The sequence below is a fragment of the Phyllopteryx taeniolatus genome, chromosome 22 (assembly GCF_024500385.1).
Source record: "Phyllopteryx taeniolatus isolate TA_2022b chromosome 22, UOR_Ptae_1.2, whole genome shotgun sequence".
Lineage (NCBI taxonomy): Eukaryota > Metazoa > Chordata > Actinopteri > Syngnathiformes > Syngnathidae > Phyllopteryx > Phyllopteryx taeniolatus.
The window spans coordinates 5,044,550-5,066,461 of record NC_084523.1 but is presented as its reverse complement, the minus strand read 5'-3'; the positions used below and the strand labels follow the sequence as shown (position 1 = coordinate 5,066,461).

Below are 21,912 nucleotides of genomic sequence, written 5' to 3'. Positions count from 1 at the left end.
CAATAACCCTGTCAAAACTATTGACTCCACTGGTCATGGGAATTTGAAAGGCAAGGAAGAAAAGAAAATGGCATATTCAACATGTCAACACTTTTTAAATGCCACAAGGAATTAAGATAAGTGGCCATCTTGACAGCCCAAAATATGAAACCAATTACAGCAGTGCCATTAAAAGAAGAAACCTGTTGGAACTGAGTTTCTTTATGTCCTTGCCTTAACTTTCTTGGTTGTGTCACCTTAACACATGAGCCCTGTATTTTCCACAACGAAAATGCCAAGACGGCTCACCTTCATGCTGCCCATGGGGCTACAGGCAATGGCATTTTGTCAAAATGACAAGCGAGGAAAACCTTCATAAATCCCCTCTGACACAAGCAACCAGTCCCACAGGTCATCATTCAATAGAGCAACATCGCAATTTTTTGAAGGTTGCCTAAAAGTTATTTGACATTGCAGGAGCAGCTTATAAAGTCTTGGTTGTTATTTGGCATGTTGAACTCTTGCAAATTAAACCCATGGATTTACAGTTGGGATGAGTGTATCCACTGGCAAAACACACTTTAGCCTTAACAAGCATCATTGCTAATGAACCACACACCAAATATTGAGGGCCATTGGGACTGAATTTTTACTCACTCACTGATTCTGGGATTGGATTTTTTATTTTTTTTTCAAACAAACAAGGTGCCATGGACAATAGGGGATTATTATTTGCCGTATGATTACTAATCAGGGGAAAGTTCAACTACAGGTCAGAATGTTGTAACTGTGTGAAATCTGATCAAGCAAACAGTTATAGAGCTGCATTGCAACCACGAAGCTCAAGGTTCACACACTGCTAACTAAATATTTTTAAAAACTAAAGCTTTTTTTTTTTTTTTTCAATGTGATGGCTGTTGCAAATTACTTCATGTCACGCAGTCAAGGAAACTTAAACGACATGCGCTCCAGATAGGACATTATCCCCAGGTCATAAAGTTTTAGTAGCTAACCTCTTTTTAAGGGGATGTCACATGGAATCAAGCTAAGATGTCCTAGAGAGAGAGAGATCTCTGACTTCAGAGAAAGGACATAAAAGCAAGGAAACATCGCCAAACAATTTACATGACAGAGCAAAAGTAAACATTGTTCTTGATATTTATAAAATTGTATTTGTGTTAATTGCTCCACTATTCATATTCAATCCTTGAATATTAGCTACAGAAAGAAGAAACAAAGTGAAGGTAATGTCTTTGTTTCTCCATATAAAAAAAGACAGTAGTAGGCTTTCCTGTCATTGGTCTTGATCTTGGAACTGATATTGTGTTAGTTTTCACTGTTTGATGACTGCACTAGGTGTCTGATGGTACCAATCTGCAAACTGAAGCACCGATACGAAAACGTTTTGCCTATTGATTGGGATGAGGGACCGCTACAGAAAAACTTCATTTGCATAGAATTAAATTTACATACACGCAAAATCCCTCATTTGATTGTGTTGTAGATTGGATGAATTTGTTTCTGTAAAAACTAGGCTCAGGTTTAACTGCTCTGCCAGAGGCAGTCATATCCTTCCCCATTGCCATTTTCCAGGTGAATTCCACATAACTGCGATTACTCACATGGGTGAATTTCCCACTCACAGCTCCGTGCTGGGCTTAGCATGAACCTCGTACCACCCAACCGGCATCACCCACTTACAACCACCAACTTCCTTTTGCATGACTTGAATGAAAGACTAGTAAAAGTTCAGTAAGTGAGCCTAACATGTACCCTCACAGCCATTCCTGGAGCGCACATGGCACCTGCGTTCTTTTTACCCTTTCTGTCTCCCGTTATGAATTTAAAACACCTCCGTACAGGCGTTGACGTTAACCTTTTCGTACGGCACCTGCTGCTGCGTCTTCTCATGCGTGCCCTGTGATCTATCCTGCAGGTGGTTAACTTGGGGTGGCAGAGGCTGGCTCCGCGACGGGGGGTGGTTGCGACTGAACAAGCATGAGAGCCCTAAACAGGTCCCCCCCCCCCCCTCCCCGCCCAGCACCCACCTGGAGATAAAAAGCTTAAGTAAAATGCAGACAGCCTGCATAAGGTCAGTAGCAACCTGCTTGGAGACCTGAGCCATGCTCGACATACCTCACAGTACTCGATTGCATCACCTGTGGCGTGCTAACCCTCTTCAAATTTAAATATGTAATCCAAAATGACGCTATGGATTCATTTAATTCTTCAAATGAGTTTATCTGGAGGGATTTATTTTATGTATTTTTTTAATTAATAATACCAAGCAATGGACTCCTTTCCTATTCCGAAATCGCAAAAAGCAGCAGGGGGTGCAGAGGCTTAAAATAAATAATCCGCTCAAAGAATTCTCACATGCAAGAGAGCAAAGTAAAGAAAATAATTAAAGAATGTGTAGAAATACCCCCAAAAATTGGTGAGGATGAATGATAAAGTGACCCCCCCCACCACACACACACACACACAGATTTAAAAAATCAAATCCATGAAAATACTCTCCTGCTCAACAACAAAAGTAAGTGCTGCTCTAAATCCTCTTGGGAAATAAATTCTGATTGGGGATGATGATGATCCCAGATGAGTGCAGGCAACTACACTGAGTAATGCGTTTAATAAGCAACTTCCAAGCAACTTTACAATCAGAACAGCAACAATTAAAATCAAGCTACCGCCAAGCAGCATCTGATTAATTCATAAATCTCAGTCATTAGTGATGCTTGTGAATGAACCCTGGCTGTATCCTATACTGTTGTTGACCAATACTGGCCACTCATGCCAGAGTAGCATCTGCTCCATTTGCACACTGATTGAGGAGTATCTTCAACATTTGCACAACCAACATTTTCCCAGATTATCGCGCTACTCGTCATTTTAAACCGCATACACACCTTGAAGTCTCGGCACCCTTTGCACAATGATCATTGCACCGGAGTATTGCAATATCAGTCAATACTTGGCAAATAAAGATGATTCTGATTCCAAAATTACGAAAAAAAAATAAGCCTTTTATTTGAACATACTTAAGCTTTGGGTTCAGTTTTCAATTAGTATGAAAAGTATAACTCAAGTGCGCAAAGTTTGGTGATATTGGGTATAATGGATGCATAAATCCATGTAATCCTCTTTACCTGGCTGGGATTTATTCATACAGTTGAAAGGGTGGCTGACCCGCAGCGGTTTTAATTAATTTGTGGAAGCACAGTTGAGACACAAAGTTGCGATGACAAGCTGCGCCGGACCCGAGACTGGTGGCGACAACAAGCGTCCAGACAGAAACTACGTAAGTAACTTTGAAAGGTCACTGCCAAGCTATACAAAGTGACAGCGCACACGCGGGAACACGCCGCAATGAGATCTAATCACCAGATGGCCTTTCAAAGGCCAAACAAAGCGGCACAGACGGCAGGGGTTTGTCGTGGGTTTATTGAAAGTGAACAAGATAAAGAGCCGGTTGACACAGAGGCTTTTAAACCCTGTCGATGTTCAAAGTACTCTTTCATCAACACATTGTGAAAGAAACTTTCTGCAAGGTATGAAAAAACAAACACTCACTGCTGAGTTTGAGTAAAATACAATCATTTAAATGGATTGCTACCATCATATGAAGTTTATTATTTTAGAATTGTACTGCAGAAGAAAAGTTGTAATGATATAGTCATAATGGAAGTTCAATAATGAATGACAATTTTAACATCATACAGCGAACCTCTCCGCTGACCGGAGGTTGGTTCTCCCAAATTAATATGGACCATCTTCTAACTCCTGTACTGAGCTTCACTATCCCATATGCAGTCTCTTCATGAAAGCCCATTGTGAGCTCTACTCTACATATTGGCACTAATTAGACTGAGGCTGGCTCGGCAGGTGTCTGTAAAATGAATGACCACAGCCTCGCACTCACTAGATTTGTTCGTGTGCACAATCAGTGAAGAAGAGCAATAAAAAGAGACCGCTGAGGAGTTCAGATGAAAGCAGAGAGGAGCAAGAAAGCAGCGGCGGACAATAATTAGGCTGAACAAGTGCCAAGAACACGAGGGGGATCTATCGCGAACGCAAACTGACTGATGACCCATACGCAGGTAGACTTCCTACTCTGTCACATAGAGTCACTGCAGCACTTGTGACTTTCAGTCAACCTTTACCACTGACTGAATTTAAAAGTTTCTGAAAGTGAGAATCAGTCCAGTAACATTAAGGCCTAGACTCTAATTTGGATTGATAAGACTCTACTACCTTGCTGTGGTAATTGCAGTTTTCTACAAGAAAATATATCAAAGTCAGCGCATATACTCTTGTACTGACCATATTGAAATTGAGCCGACAACTTATTTGCCTCATTTACACACATTTACGTGTGGAGGTTGTTAATGTTAGCTCGTATGACACGCCAGGTGTGAACCCAAAGGCTCGATCTCATTGGTGTTTATTAGCTGGATGCAGAAGGCATTTTAGTACCGCGTGGAAATGTGGCTGCTTCAGCAAGTTTTCACAGGTTTCCAAGTCATTTTGATTGATGAATGAATGTAAAACCAAACAGGAGGCAGCAAGCAAGTAGACTGTACAAATCAGTCGGTTTGGTACCCTTACCGATTTTCGACATGCTGAGTTGTATCATCATTTTTATTTGTTTCTCTGTCGGTCTGTCAAAATACACTATTGTGTTTCTTCACGTGAAAACGGCATATAACTGAAAGTGCTGCAAAACTTGTTGGAAATGGGTCAGGTGAAGCAAGACACCATTTTCCAGAGATAACTGGAATGGAAAGAACACAAAATGTGCCTTTTCCTCAAACAAAGATCCAAATTAAACAGTATGTATTGGTGACTTGCGAGTTTTTCCCACTGCACTTAATGGGTTATAGTCTGGTGTCACATTAGTGGGAAATTCAGTCCTTGTGGAAAGGTTGCTTTGTCTGCTTGTTTCGGAGTCAATCATAGTGCAGCCTCAGTCTATACCAAGGTCACCATGGCCAAATGTGACTGTTACTATGCTACTATACTAGTTGGGTTCGCACTGCAGAGACAGTGGAATGCTTGTGATAAGTCTCCTGGTCCACTGACATAACTTGAAAGCACAACAAAAGTGACAAATTTGGTCTACGAGTGCAGTCGCTTCAGGAGTGATGAGGATGAAAGGTTTGCTTTGCTGCCTGGCAGTGTGGCAGGTACAACACTTGCCTCCTCCCACCTCTCTGGCTGCAAAAGCGGAGAAAACGTCTATTTTTTTTTTTCCTGATTTCCTTTCACATCTTCCGTCAGAGCGCAGTGGGTGGCAAGCGGAGACCGCTCTTAGTCACAGTGGAAAATTGATTACAAACGGGGAGGGAATTAAGGCAAATTGAAATGACATCATTACAGCACTTATCTGAGGCCCGGGAGCCACACAGGAAATGTTCATTTGTTCAACAGTCAAAATTAGGCGCAGAGGACAAGGGAGACAAAAAAGTCACTCACCACTAATTGTGTTGTTTGTTTGATGACAAAGGAGAATTTAAAAGTGATTATTGTGTTAAAATTAGCTCTCATTTTACCTACACTCATGCCAAATGCTGTTTGCGACATCTAAGCAATGAAAAACATTGTTGGAGGAAAATAAATAGTGATAATTGACAGTTTTTAAATATTTACCTTCGCTGAATTAAAAAAAAAACACTTGTTCAAGACTACGGGCTATGGTTCTGATCTGCTTTTATTTAGAACGTCCTAAATTAGGTCACTAATAACTAATTGAGAATTTCTTTAAAGAAAAATTGTAATTAGAAACCAGTTATGTGAAAATGTGCCTCCCAAAACCATCATTCAAAGTTCCAGACAAAACCAACAGAACAGAACAAACTACAGCACACACAAAAATGCAAAACCTTAGCACTCAGGAAAGACAAAACCAATTGGTGAGGTCAAGGACAGTGCACGAATTCATCTTGAAATAACTCAGCAGGGTTTTTAATCCTGCTCGCTCTCAACTAAGACACCTGATCCCACTCAGTACGCTCAGGGCTTGGGTGAGAGCAACTTCAGTTCGTCTTTAGAAGAGAGATGAGCATAAAAAAGGTAGCCAGGCAGAGATCCATGCATACACAATGATTAAGGCCACGCTTCTGCCTAAATTTCAACCTGTTGACGAGCTGCCCGCGCTGCGCCTCACTCCTCCTCACACTAACCGATGCTGAAAAGCAGCTCGACATGTAAAATCCCACCATTTCTTTTCCCCGCTTCTCCCTCGTCATGGAGATCACGCTGACTGACAGATGGAGGGCTGTCAAACACCAGCACTTAAAATGTATACTTTTATGACGCAAAAATCCAAAAGCAAATCACACCCATCATTTCTCCGTGGTTGAGGAAAATCAGCAAAGTCAATGTGGTCGTCGTTGCTCGACTTGGAAGGAATGCACTGATTCTGTTCATAGGGACTTCACTTGGAATACATTCATCAACCACACCGTTATCAATGACAGGAGAGTCAGCAGGGATGAACTTGAACGTGACTGGATTTACCAGTTGGACTCAGAAGCCTTTTTAAATGTAATTAAGATGAAATGTATTCATTAGGTTGTCGTAAAAAAGGTTGAATTTGGAAGGTCGACGTGAATGAGGGGTAAGGACAGGAGATAAGTCAGTAAGCATTCAAAGGGACTGTAAACCGGTACTGGTGCGTGTGGTACAAACCTGTAGACTTGCAGATATAGGTGCAACTTTGATAAGTGAATAAAAGCCATTAAATTCAGCTTAACCCTGCAGCATTTATAGATGCATCGTCTTCTCAAGGTTGCCTCTCCTCTATTTTTGTGCTAACTTGATTGCCTTCCCTGTGCTCAGGTCAAGTGGCTCTCTGTGCTTCTTGGCAATAATGCTGGAGACACACCAGAAGCCTGCCGGAGAGGCTTAAAAAGGGCATCCTGCCAGCCCAAATCTCTGCCTATTAATCAGGACTTGCTGTTGTAAACTAAACAGACAGATGCATATGCTTGATATAGTGTAGAAAAGTTCCAGGACAAGTTTTCTCTGTCATTGTGGGTTAGACGATCAACAACAACAACAACAACAACAACAACATTTGCTCCGTTCACCGCGCGAGAAGAGACGAGAGTTGCGACAGTACAACTAGTGGCCGCTTCACCGCGACAAAGCGCCAGCTCACAACGCCCTGAATATCTGACAGTTCCTGGGTGAGAAGAACATTCCCGTGCAGGAGAAATCTCCCTACTCATCCACTTGGCTCTGTGTTATTTTTGACCTCTTTCCCGAGCTGAAGACACGGACGACATCAAGATTGCTGTGATGACGGAGTTGCGGAGAATGCCGGAAGAATTCGTCCAGAAGTGCATGAAGGCATGTTGGTGAAGACTTCAGGGGGATTACTTCGAAGGGGAAAACTTGTGGTCTATAGTTTGGATTTTAAATCTATCTTTTGTGACACAAGTCCTTGAAATTTTTTACATACCTCGTATTTTCTGCCCAGCCATTCCCCTCCTCCAGGTCACCGTTTTGGATCATTTTGGCTTGCGGCTGGCACTGAGTTGGGCTGGCTTTCCCTCCCAGAGGCGAGGTAAGCTTAGGTCTTCCTTCAAAGTACTAACCATGCCTGATCCTGCTTAGCCTCTGAAATCAGACAAGCTTGAGCATTTTCAGAGTAGGAAGGCTGCTCTGCATGAAGATATACAGTATTGGCATGAAAAAGATCTTTCTTAGTGTTGATAGGTGTCATCCACCACTCTTCTGACAGTCTTCCAGCTGACTGCATGTCTGTCACCCACCACAGCAGTGCATGCTGGGAGGCGAGTCATATTCAGCACCCTCAGAGCCCCATCTTCACCTCGGAAATGAATACTGTATGTGTAACTGCAATCCAGAAGCAAGTGCGGACGTCCAAAAGGGATGATGATGCTCCAATAACGTCAGTGCAGAGTTGGGCGCAATCCAAAGCGGCGCAGGGTTATTACCTGAGAAATCGATGGCCATCAACAAACAGCAGGCCACACTTTGGACCACTGCTTGCCCAGGTGGTGATGTAATGGTGCTTCGCTTTCATTTGCGGCATCATGCAAAGGAAAAGTCATCAGGGGGCTCTGAATCCTTGCTTTATCCCCTTTTCTTTTGGTAAAAAGAATGAGGCGATGTTAAATCATGTCTCACAGGGGGCATTTCATGGCTTATTGCCTCCTTTTTGTTCCTTGTTGAAACCAGACCGCCAACCACCAAAACAACAACAACAAACAGCAGTAATGGTGCAAATTCACTCAATTGGACAACAATTCAGGCTGTCAGTTCCTGAGCTAATATACCGCCATTACATAGGACATAACTACACCACGCTTGATCACAGCACTGAAATATATAGTCTTTTGATAGAGAAAATGTATGTAGAGTGTATATGCGTTTGTACAGATTGGAAATGGAATAGTGAAAATTCTGTACACAGTATGTTCAGTCACAGTGGAATAATGGAGCGTTGCTTTCATGCAGCTATTTTACTTTTTCTTTTTTTTTTTTTTTTTTTAAGGAAATAGGTCAGAAGAAGCAGAAAATCTCAGAGCCGGGTTTCCCCTCATCAGTATTCTGAGGTGAAATACTTTCAACATTAGAGGTTTAAAAATTAATTATTGATTTGATTTCATCTCTTCATGCTTCAATAGCTTTATATAGAGAGAGAGAATATAGAACTTATTTAAATCATTTTATGCTGAACTTCTGCTCATGAATTTAACCCTAAATTGGAAAACCGAGCCTGTAAATTTCATCAAATGAGGCGTCAAAAATGGAAACGATTTCCGCAAAGTCAATAGCCAATAGTTGCCAATAGCATCTAGAATCTCATGTGATACTCTTTTATTGGATCTTTCGTGCTTTGTGGTTTTGCTGCCTTGCTGACCTGGGAAGGATAGAAAGTAAATCAAACTCAGCTATTTTTCCATGCGACAGCTCAATGGATTTGCCGCATCACTTTGAGAAGTGCTCTTGGTCTAAATATGCCGGGATTCTAAAAGTGTGTTTGTGACTATTCCTGCTAAGAGCGAGGCTGAACTGATGAAGGGAGGTGATTCACTTTCGGATTAAACAACAAAAACACCCAACAGGAGCATTTTCCAATACAAAGAGCAATCACTGTACACAAATCTGTTGCCATGGACTGAAGCTCAGGATGCTGAATTTGTGGGTAAAAAAAGCAGATATCGGGCCTGACCTCAGTGACTGGGGTCAATGGGTTTCTCATTCACACATTTCCTTTTCTTATAGTTCTTCCTGGTGCTGACATTTGCCTCAGTCGTGGATAAACTGACGATCCTCCATCAGTGGATTCCTTGTGATAAATTATGAATCTTATTTTGGGCCAATAGAATGCTTCTGTCCCTTGTTACTGGGCAGTTGGGAGAACAGGGCTATCTCAAATGTATGCTCCCATAGCTAGCTGGTAATGACAACAGTCTCATTTGAGTTTCAGGTCAAACATGTACTGTACATTTTACCATTCATAATTGCATCTGATGTTTTTTTTTCTTTTAACAGTGTATCGTGTCTGGGCTCTGGTAATGAAAGCCGGGATCCGATGCAAATACAGGGCAAACCAATTAACACTGGCATGATTCATATTTATTCATGTGTAGAATAGTGGAAGTGGCAAACGCCCACCTCACTAAGTGCTTCTGAGGTTTGGGCCACGGGGCAGTTCACAGTTCATACACACACGGTGAAAATAATAACGACGTTGGGGAGGAGTAACACGGGGCAATGGCTAAATTAGAAAATCACATCCAATTAACACTTACGACAGAGGCTGTAACTTCCCCTGCGATAAGGGCAATGGGATCAAAATGACAATACGGAGTAGGTGTCTGGTGGGGTATGTTTTCCGAAGGTTATTAGCATTTTTTTTTTTACTTCTTTTATGAAAATAAATGTAATAATAATGACAATAAAATGAGACCTCAGCAAAACCCTGCTTCCTGTGTCAAATTTTACATTTTAAAGGTCTCTGGCTGGCACAAGCAAAGCCATAGAGAATACAATAGCTTTAAAAGGAAGAGTGCCGCTTGGAAAATCTTTCTCCTCTATTGATTTATTACCTTTTTCTTCATGAAAGGAGAACTACGGCAACATTTTTTTGTCCTGCACAATGAATCACTTTGTCAAACTAAATGAACAAGACAACAATATGCCCCAGGACCACAAAGCATGTTTTTATGAAGTGGATTGCAGAGAGAGTTTCCATCCAAGGCCAAACGATGGAAATACTTGTGATGTGGATGTGCGTGTTTGTTTTGACCTTGACAGCTCTTCACTTGGATAAGCAGGCGTGACCCACAGGAACCACAGAGGGGTTGGACTTTACATAATTGGGTCTTAATCCAGCCTCTTCTTGACCATCTGAGGTATTTTGCCAGCCAACAACAACAGACTGATGGAGCCACTGTTCACTACAAAAGCCTTATTTAAAGCTAGTTCTTCAGGGATTTTCAGAGCTGTAAAAGATTGATCTTGTTCCTGGCTAGGAACCGCCATTGAACCACCATTGAATCCATAAGACCCTCTTTGCTGAGGAAGGGCCATTCAGATTTGAGTGCTGCCATTTGACAAAAGGGAACAAAGTCTGACGTCTAAGGACAGGCTATGCAGCGTAAACATCAATAGCGTGATGACTTCATTTGTTATTTCAAAGAAAAACACAGTGTCTTAAAGATTTAAACAAACTACACCAAAAACACTGAAAGTTCTGGTCAGTCAGACAAAGGAGACGAGTTAAGCATGAAAATAATCCTTTGAGACTGCGCTATATTAGATTTTCCCATAAAAGTGTTTTGGTTTTTTTTCCCATGTTATCTATGGTTAGTAGGAGTTGAATAACCAGATTATTATTTTTTTTTTAGTCCGCACTAAGGTGATTACAATCAAGTTGATGTTGATTAATTGATATTTTTTTCAGTCACCTCCAAATACAAACTTGCTCACTCACTTTCTCCAACTCGTTCATCCAATCACATTGAAATACTCGCTCATCCAGTCCCTGTTGATTTAAGTCAGGCATCTGTGTTGTTAATGCCAAAGCACGGGATTGGCGATTAATCGACTTCAAGCTATAATTGTCATTGCACAGTGGTAAAGTTGATGCGTTGGCTAGTTGGTTCAACTCCTAATTGTTTGGAACCGAACGTTTCGAGTAACTATGAATAACTTCAAACAATATCTATTTACTGTATGTAGGCACTACTGCAAATCTATTTGTCCCAACATTGCATAAATAAGCACCACCAACAAGTGACTGATGATAGCTGACCGCCAGCTCAGTCAATGGAAAGGACATTCCCTGCTTGTGAAGATGAATCTGAGATGAGATGAAATGAACTCCCATTCGGCGGAGCAGAAGCGGAAGTTACACAGCGGAGATAAGCTGTCTCCGCTCGGTCCACGGGAGCATGCGTCATTCTCGCCTTATTGGAAATCTGTCAGCGAGATCACGTTTGGATGGCGAGCAGCCCAGTCCCATCAGCTCAGTTAATTTCCGCTGAGATGGAAGGAAATACTAAATTAGATGTAATGCAGACAAACAGTGTTTAATAAGTTACGAAGGAGCCAAAAATATGGACACGGTACAGAATACAAAGTATTCCGTATGCAGATTAAACTACCGTAGAGGAGCTAAATCACTTTCTGATTCATGAATGGCCACACGTATAAGTGGCACCTTGGGGATCAAACTCGTTTGACTGGATACACTGGTGGAATAAAGATGAGACCTATCTGGGATTTGGTCATGTGGCTACTCCAACTCAGACATTATTGAGTCTCTCAAGCCCTGAAGGCTGTGGCCCCTCTTAGGAACCCAGCTGTTGGGGATAATCCTGTTATCTCCCATTAAAAGTGCAGGGGGGACCTCGTCATGCTGGATGAATGTTGATGCTCACACCCCAGCGTGGCCAGATAATGCGACGCACTTCACCTGCCTCGGTACACGTGAGGTTAACCATCGCAGGTGTGCGCATTACATCGAAGCAAATCCATTTGGATACAATCCAGACACGCTCACGCTCAGGACGGTTGTTGTTATGGCTGGCAGCTTTGCCTCTTCACGAGATACAACTCCATACTCCTGGGATACACCGCTCCATGTCAGCACGCTTTGAATTGAACATGTATTATGCATAAAACATCGAGCATCAACACGCACATGCAAGAGACAGCCATGGGTATCGGCACAAAATCGAGTCAGAACAATAAAATGCACTCTGAGGAGGCATTTGATTTTGGCACATAAAGCATTTGTAGCTCCCTTCCTGTTGATGTCACAACTACAAACGTCCTTCAAGATCAGTTTTATTGATTAATTCAAGTTTATTTTTTAACCGATTTTTTGGCGACTTCCGTAGTTCAAAGCGCGTCCTCGCTGAATTGCACTGCTCACACTAACAACATGGCTGCAAAAAGAGAGGAGCTAGTTTACAAAACCACAGTCAGTGCTGCTAACTTAGTGAATCGCTCGCTGTGTTTAGCAAAGTTTCACACCCCTCTAGCGACTATTTTTTCACAAAAGCGACTCGCAAGTTTAATTCCCACTAAGAAACAGACAACATGAGCGGAATCATTTTCACATTGTTTTCCGTATTACAAGAAAGTAGCCCGGTGCTGAACAATATCAAAGACATGGTGCCCATTGTATATGTTGTCATTTATTGACATGTTGGAAACCTTTGACCCGAGGTATGTGCTTCTAAAGTGCAAATACTCATAAGAAAACACCATCCGTGAGAGAGCTGGGCAACAGACATGTCATGTCATAGTGTAATTGTTGAACATTTAAAATGTTTATTTTTTTTAACTCATGTGCTTAAACATTTGAAAAAAGGGACATTACCTCCAAGAGTTACCACCTTTATTTCTGTTATTTCTCTGGAAGTCAATGCCAGTTAATGCTTGTGGAAATAAAATGACAAATAAAGCAAATCCCAGAAGGAAAGAAAACAAAAAGTAAATTATTATTATTATTATTATTATTTTGAATAATTTCTTTGTCATTTGCTTTTTCTATTAGCAAAGGCTGGGGGGGAAATTCATTTAAATGAGAAATATCTGATTTTGGGGGTGGGGGGGGGGGGACCAATTTGATTTTATTTATTACAGGCTGACACATTGTATTGAATAATCTATTGCTTTTATAAGCCACCCAGCAAATACTTTGTCCACAGCACAGGTCTAAAGTCACCATTACCATTTACGTATATAGTTTACACTATCAGTTACAAAGTAGATGCCTTATTATCAGGTTCTTGGTACTCGTCCCAGGATAATGGAATTCCCGTTAAACCCCTTGCACCCTGTTTGTGACCTCGCCGACTTTTATGACACAGTGATATTTCAGGCTCTTGGACTGCCAGTGACCTCACATCGCATAGAAAGGATTTCAGTGATGGTTTTACGACAGGCGGGTACTGGAACATGCTGCGCAGGTGAGGTTATTCCATCTAATTTGTCCATGTGATTGTAACCGCACTCGGAAATGGCATGATTTAGGGCCGGGGCCTAATAGATGGAACACAGCTAAATTTGGGTGCCCGTGCAAGTAATTTATTGGCTCAATCTTCAACAAGAGTGGGAAGTCAACCTCGGTAAGAGTAGTGTATTGTGTAGTGTAATCAACTGAATACAATTGCACGTGTATTTTAAAACCGCATTTAAATCACACACAACTTTCCTAGCCATTATTTGAGAGCCCTGTTTTACAGCTTTACAAAAGCATTTGTTTTTGGGTGGCCCTTAACCAGAATCAGAACAGTATTTATCGTGTATATTAAATTCAAATCTGAACGCTTCAATTCAGTGGCAGATTTACTGGACACGCTGCACCATAAATCTTTTTCCGCTGAATCCCATTCATTAATGTAGTAGAAAGTAGCCGTAATACATATTAGAATGACAGCATAACTCAATGTTTTTCTTCTTCACTGGAAAATGATGCACGCTATTCTGGCGGGTTAATGTTGAAATCACGCCAAGGTATTTTGCTTTGGGACGCTTGAAAGAAATGGGCAAATGTGAATTAGACAAGGCTGTTTTGGGGAGAGTTCGTTTTTCAAAAAATCTACGTTAAAATGATGATTCCTTCTTCATAGCGGAAAAGGTTGACGCAGCATGTCCAATAAACCTAAAGCCAGCAAGGAGATTTATGGTCAACGCAAGCTTAAACAAAGCCAAGTCATTTGTTCTGCTGTGTAAAGAACACGGTGCACATTTTTCTACTGTAGAAATATTTTTTCAATTGAATAGCAGCTGTAGCTTTGGATCACATGCACAGCACAAATCAAAACAAAACAATAGCATGGATCAGATGTGGCAGATGACTTCTCTACACAAGTGGGAGTCTCTGACACAGAAGCAATCAAGCTGTGGAAGTATTTGCAGAGCCGTACTGATGCGGGGTGCAGATGGGCTTTCTCCCCAGTTGTGTCACAGAGTTCATTTTTCTCCCCGAGTCACTTTTCCACTCCATTCCTTTGTCTCCCACAGTCATTAGCATGTGTTGGTTAACTTGACCCATGCATAGCCCCCTCTCATCACATGCCACAGAGGCATGTTTCAATGAATGCCACGCTTGTCTTGTTATGACATGTTTCCCCTCCAACTTAATTTGGTGGTCTTAACCCGCTAATTTGATGTGGAATGAGCTGCCGACATGTCGGGCCGAGCCAAGTGTGTCTGTGTACGCATGCGAAGGGGTCACCGCGGTGGACTTCTCACAGGGTTGTTGCCACTCCAAATGGACCGAGAGCACTGACGTGTTGGCTGACTTTTCAATCTAGCAAAAACAACTTATTTTTGCCCAACCACTGAGTGATTTGGATAGGTGGTCATGTGACACCACAGAACACAGCAATATTACTGGGTCATGTTTTGAATATGCCACAATAGAAGGTGTCCCAAAAGTCATTACACTTCCTTTTTTTTCCTATTTCTTTTTAGGTATCATTTGGACAGACGTGAGGCCAGCAGCATCTGATAGCTTGGGCTTTGCAGTTTTCTGTATGCTTATCATTCCGTTGCCGTGGCTCGTCAATTGACATTGGCGCAAAGTTGCCACTTAGCAAGATGCTTTTCTGGCCCTGAGGGCAGTTCAGCGCCAGTTTTAGAAGCTTCATGGCTGTCACACTACTCCATGTAGTACAATTTACGCTTTCCATGGCAAGTTTCTTGAAACAGGATCTGTTACCTGCAACTGCCACCACTGATAAAAACAATGAACTCGTAGAGCAGGCGTTCTCGCAAAGCCAGGTCAATTCTATCCAGAGGGCTGCACTGGAACTCTACAAAAGCTTGATTCAGAGTCATAAAGCTTTACTAGCACTGACTTAAGAATGCAAAGGCTTCAACAGAAGATTTTGATGCTAAACATCCTGAAGTAAACTGTAGCATTGGAACAGTGTGACGGCCATAAATCTTCTCAAACTTCTCTCCAGGTGGCAATTTTGCAAGACCGCTCCAATGTCAATTGGGGAACCTTGGGCAAGTGAATGATATGCTTACAAAAACTGCAAAGCCTAAGGTGTCAAATGCTGATGGCCTCATGTCTGTCTAAATAATTCTTGAAATGAAATAGAAATCTGTACAGTGACTTTTGGGACACCTTGTATTGCCATTTCTGACAGTGTCTCTCCTAGCTGGTGTTGCACTATGCTGATTTATTATTCAGGCTTAAATTGTCATTTTCAAGTCGGAAAAAAACCACAATATTTTGGCCACTCAAATTTCCTCTGTTGGGTAGAAATAAAATAATGGCATCTCCTCTGTGCTCATTATAGCCTCAGAGTCGTTCTTGGAGTCATTTTATTCTTCGCAATTTATCAAATAATGCTGTTTAAGAAAATAAATAAAACCCAGTCCACCCCTGGTAAAAATGTAAATTACCCAAGAATGCTAACATAACTCAACGCAATTTGTATTCGGAGAGAATGCTACCTGCTCTTCTGAGTTTTGCTACCAAGAGCACAAAAATGCTGAATTTATCTTGTTCAGCACCAATGCACGTTATGATAAAACTAAAAGGATAGGTCAGATTTACTTAGTAATTAAACGTTTAATCAACTGTGTGCACGAGGATCTATAGGTGCTGTTCCACAACTCGGCATCTGCCTTTGAGTGTGTCAGGTTAATTATTTAGATGACATATGCTGAGTGTTCTCACTAACAAGGATGTCCTCCTTTGTTTCAACATGTGCTCAGTAATATGATGGTATGCATTAAATCCAGAAAATGTGAACGGGTCCACCATTAAATTATTCATTCATGCTTTGCCCGCCAGGAGTTTGAGACAGACTATTTCATGTTCGAATCCATGGGGGTCGAGTCTGTTCATTCACTCATTCACTGATAGGCTGCTCCCGGTGGGATTGTCTTAATGCAAGTAAGATGCTGGTTAGCAGTGACTGAAGTAGCCAAGATATCCAAATACAAAAGGTTATCAAGAGAGCACATGCTGCTCATGGGTGACTGGTTAATGAAAACTTCCTAGAGACGCCTTAGCAACACAGCAACATCCCCTGGCTGGCCATTCACAGCCAATCACTGTGCAATGCTTTCCCTGGGAGGGTCTGGTGAGCGGTCTGGTTGTAATCACCACCTAAAGATGAGTGCTGTTATCTATCAGGTCGGGGGGGACACACACACACAATGAACTAGATGCTGAAGCACAGAAAGGAAGAGAAGGTAAAGATTTTTCAGCACTATTAGTTTACAATTTAGGGAATCTGAACTTTTTTAAATTTGCCACACATACGCTCCAAAGAGTCTTATACCCTGCAGGGATAATTACAAACTGCATATCAGAAAAAAAATTTACAGCATTTCTGTGACAGTAAAACCATGTACTCGGTGGTAGCATCATCTGTCTCAAGTGTGACAAACTGTGCAGCTTAATCAAGTGGAGCACCTTTGACATTCAAGTATTTTATCTAGTGGAATCAACATTGTCACCCCATTTCATCCACACCCAGTACTATTAGAACAGAACAGCTTAACTTCTGTGGGAAAATCCTAAACGGATTCACGTTTCAATTTGAGAGGGGCTCGACCTATCAAGCTGAGCAGTTACCACATCCTAGTTCAACCACGAAAACAACGCCAGATGTATTATTAAAAAAAAAAATCTGCTTTCTCTCAGCCACATTCGTCTCCTAGCCGAAGGCAACAGCGAAACTGGGGAGAGCTTACATGTGGCACTGACCACTTATTGAAACCAAAATTGTTGCCGCGCTGAGCCAAGTGACCCGTAGTAGATGTCACTGTTCACACAGTCATAATCTCATCTTCAAAAGCACAAAATCTAGCATGCATTAAGTTATCCTCAAAGGGTTAAACAGTCTGTGAATATGGTGTTCAATTATCTCCCAGCAAAAGCGCAATCGTAAGAGGTCTTTAAAGAGTATTTTGAAAGGTTCCTAAATGTGGAATTCTGAAGCATTTGGGCTCTTGAGTGTCAGAATGACTCAGAAATAAGACCAAAGGAACGCAGTGATCTGCATGTGCCTACTTTAAAAAAAGATATATCATGTTCCTACCTGGGAGCAGCAACATGTATCCCTGTGGCTTGAGGTGAAAAAGAAAAAAGAGACCCCTCCCACATCAGGTCTGTGTGAGGTCCTGGTAGTACTACAAATGTCAGTGCTGATGTATTATTGCGCCTTTTCCTCTGGCTTTACCAGTCTTATCAAAAGCAATCATTACAGCAATCAGGTCAATGGCGTCTGTATGTTTCACACAGTCTATGCATGCATATGAATGCGGCAATGTGACAGCTGCCAGACGAAACCTGGCCCTGAACCTTTTTGTTTTATTTAATTGGCCATTAAGGCCACGGAGCTTGCAAACCACTGCCATTGCCATTAATTCCCACATTGTGAAGACAATGAATGAAGTTCAGCGGGAATCCCTCTCGATCGATCCTGCCAGTGTCATCACAGATTGAGATTACCTGTTTAGGGGTCAGAGTGGATTGAGAGACAAAAACTGGCTCCCATTAGACCTCTAGCTCAGCATTATCTCTCTAAGGCCATGAGCAGAGGCAAGATCGCTAAATAGATCAACCATTTGTCTTGTGGGTATACTGGGTTCTTCCCTGTTCCCGAAGGGCTTCACGTAAAATGAGCATCAACAAAAGTAAATGTACGGTATATTCCCAGCAGGCCTTGCCACCAGCGCACATGAAAGACCGATAGCGCTGAGAGGGAGCAGAAAAAACACCTTGCCCCCCTTCTTTGTCTTTATAAAGAGGTATTGGGAGATATGGAGCAAGGGTTCGCTTAGGGATTTATACAAAAGCAGAAACAAACCGAGACAACAAACTTTCATTGTCTGCTTCTACGCTAGCAAAAGTCAAGCGGACCATACAAACAGCAGCGGATAATGAGGAAGGAAATGTTTGCTTACCTTTTTCTGGTCCTCCAGCTTCTGACCTGTTGACTTCTTGCCATGCTTGCTGGCTTCTGGTACATCCATCCCGGGGTCCAAGTAGGTTATAATTCCAAGATGAAAATCACAGGGATTGTGAGCTGAAGACAATCAGGAGGGGCTACAGTCTGCCGACGAAGGCCTGTGTCCGGCTCGTGCCTTCCACCGGACACAGGCGATCCATGGCAGGTGGATGTTGGTAGAGTTGAATTGAACGTTTCACGGTGGGGCTTTGGAGAAGAACGGCTCAAGGACGGGTCAGTTATAAAGAGTGTGTCATTGTGTAAATTTCTTTCTGGATGCTATTTGTGCAGTTTCACATGAAGGTCTCGGTGCAGCTTCCTCACAGTGTCGTCCACATCCCTGGCTCCAACAAGGAGTCCCTCCAAGTCTGTGGAAAGAGGAGAGACATGACAGCCTTTGATACAATTAATGCAAATGCTCCCTGCCTCTCGGAAAAATCAATATTCCCTTCAGTGCGCCACAGTACAAATGTGAGGGTATCTGCATATCAAAGCCAGTGTTGCCATGGTGCTTATATATAGATAGAGAGTGGGAGAAGCTTCAACTACATCTGTTGTAAAGCGACTGATTGATTTCGATTGTTGTCTCGTCGATCCAAACTTATTTTCCACCAACAGTTCTGTGAGGGAGGATTGAGTCATTTTGAGGTTGGGTAAACGTGTTCTGAGGGTCCAAGAGTGGAAACCGAACCGCAGGATTGGTGGCTGGCCTCTGTTTGGACTCCATGAGGGTTAAACTTGTCTGTTCGATTTACTTGCATCTGGCATAGTACAGAGTCTGCCATTCAAGCTGACTTGTGTGAACTGAAGGCCAAACCAGCTTGACTTTACCCAGCAATGAAGGACATGTGGTGAATATGAATGTAATATTTCACTGAGAACTCCCAGTCTTTGGTGGTGAAAGAAAAATTGCTAACAGAGTTTTGGTTTAGTTTCCGATACACAAAATATTTTACGCATCAAATTTGAACGTTTGATGATTTGCTGTAGTGGGAAAAAAGAAACCCAAGGCAAAAGCAAGAGAAAGAACAACTTCATATTTGTGATACACACTCCTACATTGTTTTCACACATGATTATTCTCTCAGAAATCCATTTTGGTTACACTGCAGTACAGCCTAGTTAGCCAATCAAACACTCCAATAATCCCTCCAAGTAACACAATTAAGCAAGGCCAGTCAATATAAGGAGCAGCCTCCCTGGATGACCACTGCCAGGCCATTAGATGATACATCCAACACTCTCTTAACACCAGCCAGATCTTAACAGCTTTCTTAGCCGCTTTAAACACCACAACAGCTCAAGTACCGTGTAACACTGCAACACGTTCAGTAAAGGGCAATCAAGTAAGTGCTGCCAACAAAGACTTAATTCATAGGAAAGAGCTTGTGTGCGTCATGTGCTCGAGGCCTATTGAGATTTCTGGCCAGGAGTGTTAGCTCCTGGCAATACGGTGTGAACAGTTCTCCTTTCAAGTAATATAGATACCATTCTATTACAGTGCGTATCGTGGTGGTCTCTAACAGAAAGCGATAATGCATGGGGGGATAATTGCTGCGGTCAGTAATTATGAAAATTGAGCAAATATCAGATTTTGGCGCAAGCTGTCTCTAAGAAGTGCTACTTTGGCTGAAAACACCACTGTATTCCTCCAAGAAATTGGATAGGGATTTATTTAACTCATTTCAACTGGATGAGAGCAAATGTTTCTACTTTTCTTTTATTAACCATTCTACATTAAACAACGGGTCCTTAAAGCAAAACTAAACCGCTTACTTGGTCTGTGACAAGAAGGGGCTAAATGCCACTGAATGACAGTGTGACCTGAAATTTAGGCCACAGAGTTCAGGGGCCCTTCTCCATCTGCCTTTCCTGACAAGCAACAGAAGGTACAGCGTGTCCTTATCAAAAGGGCAAGGACGCACTAACAAGAATAGGAGAGAAAATCTTAGCCGTGACCACAACAATTCAACACACTGTAGTAGATGCAATGGAAGAACTTCCTTCCCATTGAACACTGCTGGTCATAAAGAAATTAGTGGTCAGCCATACGAGAAATTAGTGAATAATGTGTATTTGTTCAACTATCTATACCAGTAATGTATAGTGACTACAAATAAATGCTCTCCCACGACATAGGCAGAACGTACAATTAACCTGGGTGTACCTTTTGCAACATTTTTGTTTGGTGGTGTGCCATGAGATTTTTCTAATGCAAACATGTGCGCCTTGGCTCAACAATGGTCGTAAAACACTCCAATAAAGTATCAAAACAAAACAGTTTGGCTTTAGTGGAGCATTGATACCTTTGTAAAAGAAAACCCAATTTTAAAGCACACCTAATGTTGTGACTGGTGAATGTATGTATCATGCATAAATAGTGTTTTCCATAATTGCATTACAGCCCTGACAAATTGCGTTATGATAGCTACTGTGGTGACAATATTGGTATGTGAAATGTAATAGAAAATCAAATTGGATGCCTGTGATGATTAGATGACTGTAAAATGCAACATTTCTCCTGAAACGACGGTCGATAAAATCAGACAAGATCCCTGCGATATCTTTGGCAAATACATGTCTGCATTTATTGTTTAAGGTCGCATTAACATGTGCCGTAACGCTCCTATCGGAAAGGAGATCAGCATATTTATGAGAAACACAGACTGCAATTTCATCCCTGCTTGGTGCTCAGCGTTGCCCATCCCACCTAGAATCTTCCACAGATGGTCCATGCACACCTCCCCCCCAAAACAGTGGCCTTTCCCTGGCACTTGGTATTCAACGAGTGTCTGCAACTCTCCAACTGGTCAATAAAGTTTGATTCATGAGGCCCGAGGCAATAACTATACACCGCCGCTTTAATTTGCCCAGATGTAAATGGCGGTCATAGATCTGGCCTGATTTCCTCGGGGAGGCAAGGAGGGCGGCAGGATGGGTGTGGCGTAAATGATTGCCTCGACAGGTCAGAGGTGAAATGTGGCGAACGTCTTGCTGTGGCATTAAAATACTATCAGGCCCTAATGGCTTCTTTCAACATATGCGCCCGGCTTAAGTGACAATCACAGTCAATGAAAATATGACTGACATTGATTGACAGAATGTACTTACTAGAGACAGGCAAGTCGAAAATCATCTCTAAATTGATCCGTCCATTGAACATTCGGCGCTAAGGTCCTGGAAGTTGGGTTTTCAAATGTCAAATGCCAAAATGTTAACACTTGGAGAAGTGCTTCACTGAAGTGTGTGTTGAGATGCTTTTTACCAATTGTCAGTTAATATCACACAGTATAGCGTATCTACCGAATTGCCGTAAATTAAGCAGATTGATAAGGACCTTCCCATGGTGTTTGCAGCAGGGTTTAAACTGTTTCAGTTGCAACACGAAGTGATGTGAACAACGTCGTATTTGGGAATAAACACTGTAGCTAGTCAATAGAGGGACATTAAACCCTGAAGG

General features: G+C 42.0%; 1 protein-coding gene across 1 annotated transcript in view; it reads right to left on the bottom strand.

The window, feature by feature from the left end:
• The window catches only part of nav3 (neuron navigator 3), a 240,426-nt gene that overhangs the window by 172,649 nt on the left and 45,865 nt on the right, over positions 1 to 21,912 (bottom strand). Inside the window, exon 2 of the mRNA XM_061761831.1 lies at positions 18,409 to 18,820. Coding sequence (XP_061617815.1) covers positions 18,409 to 18,477 — 69 coding nt within the window. The 5' untranslated portion in view covers positions 18,478 to 18,820. The remainder of the gene's footprint in view (positions 1 to 18,408; positions 18,821 to 21,912) is intronic.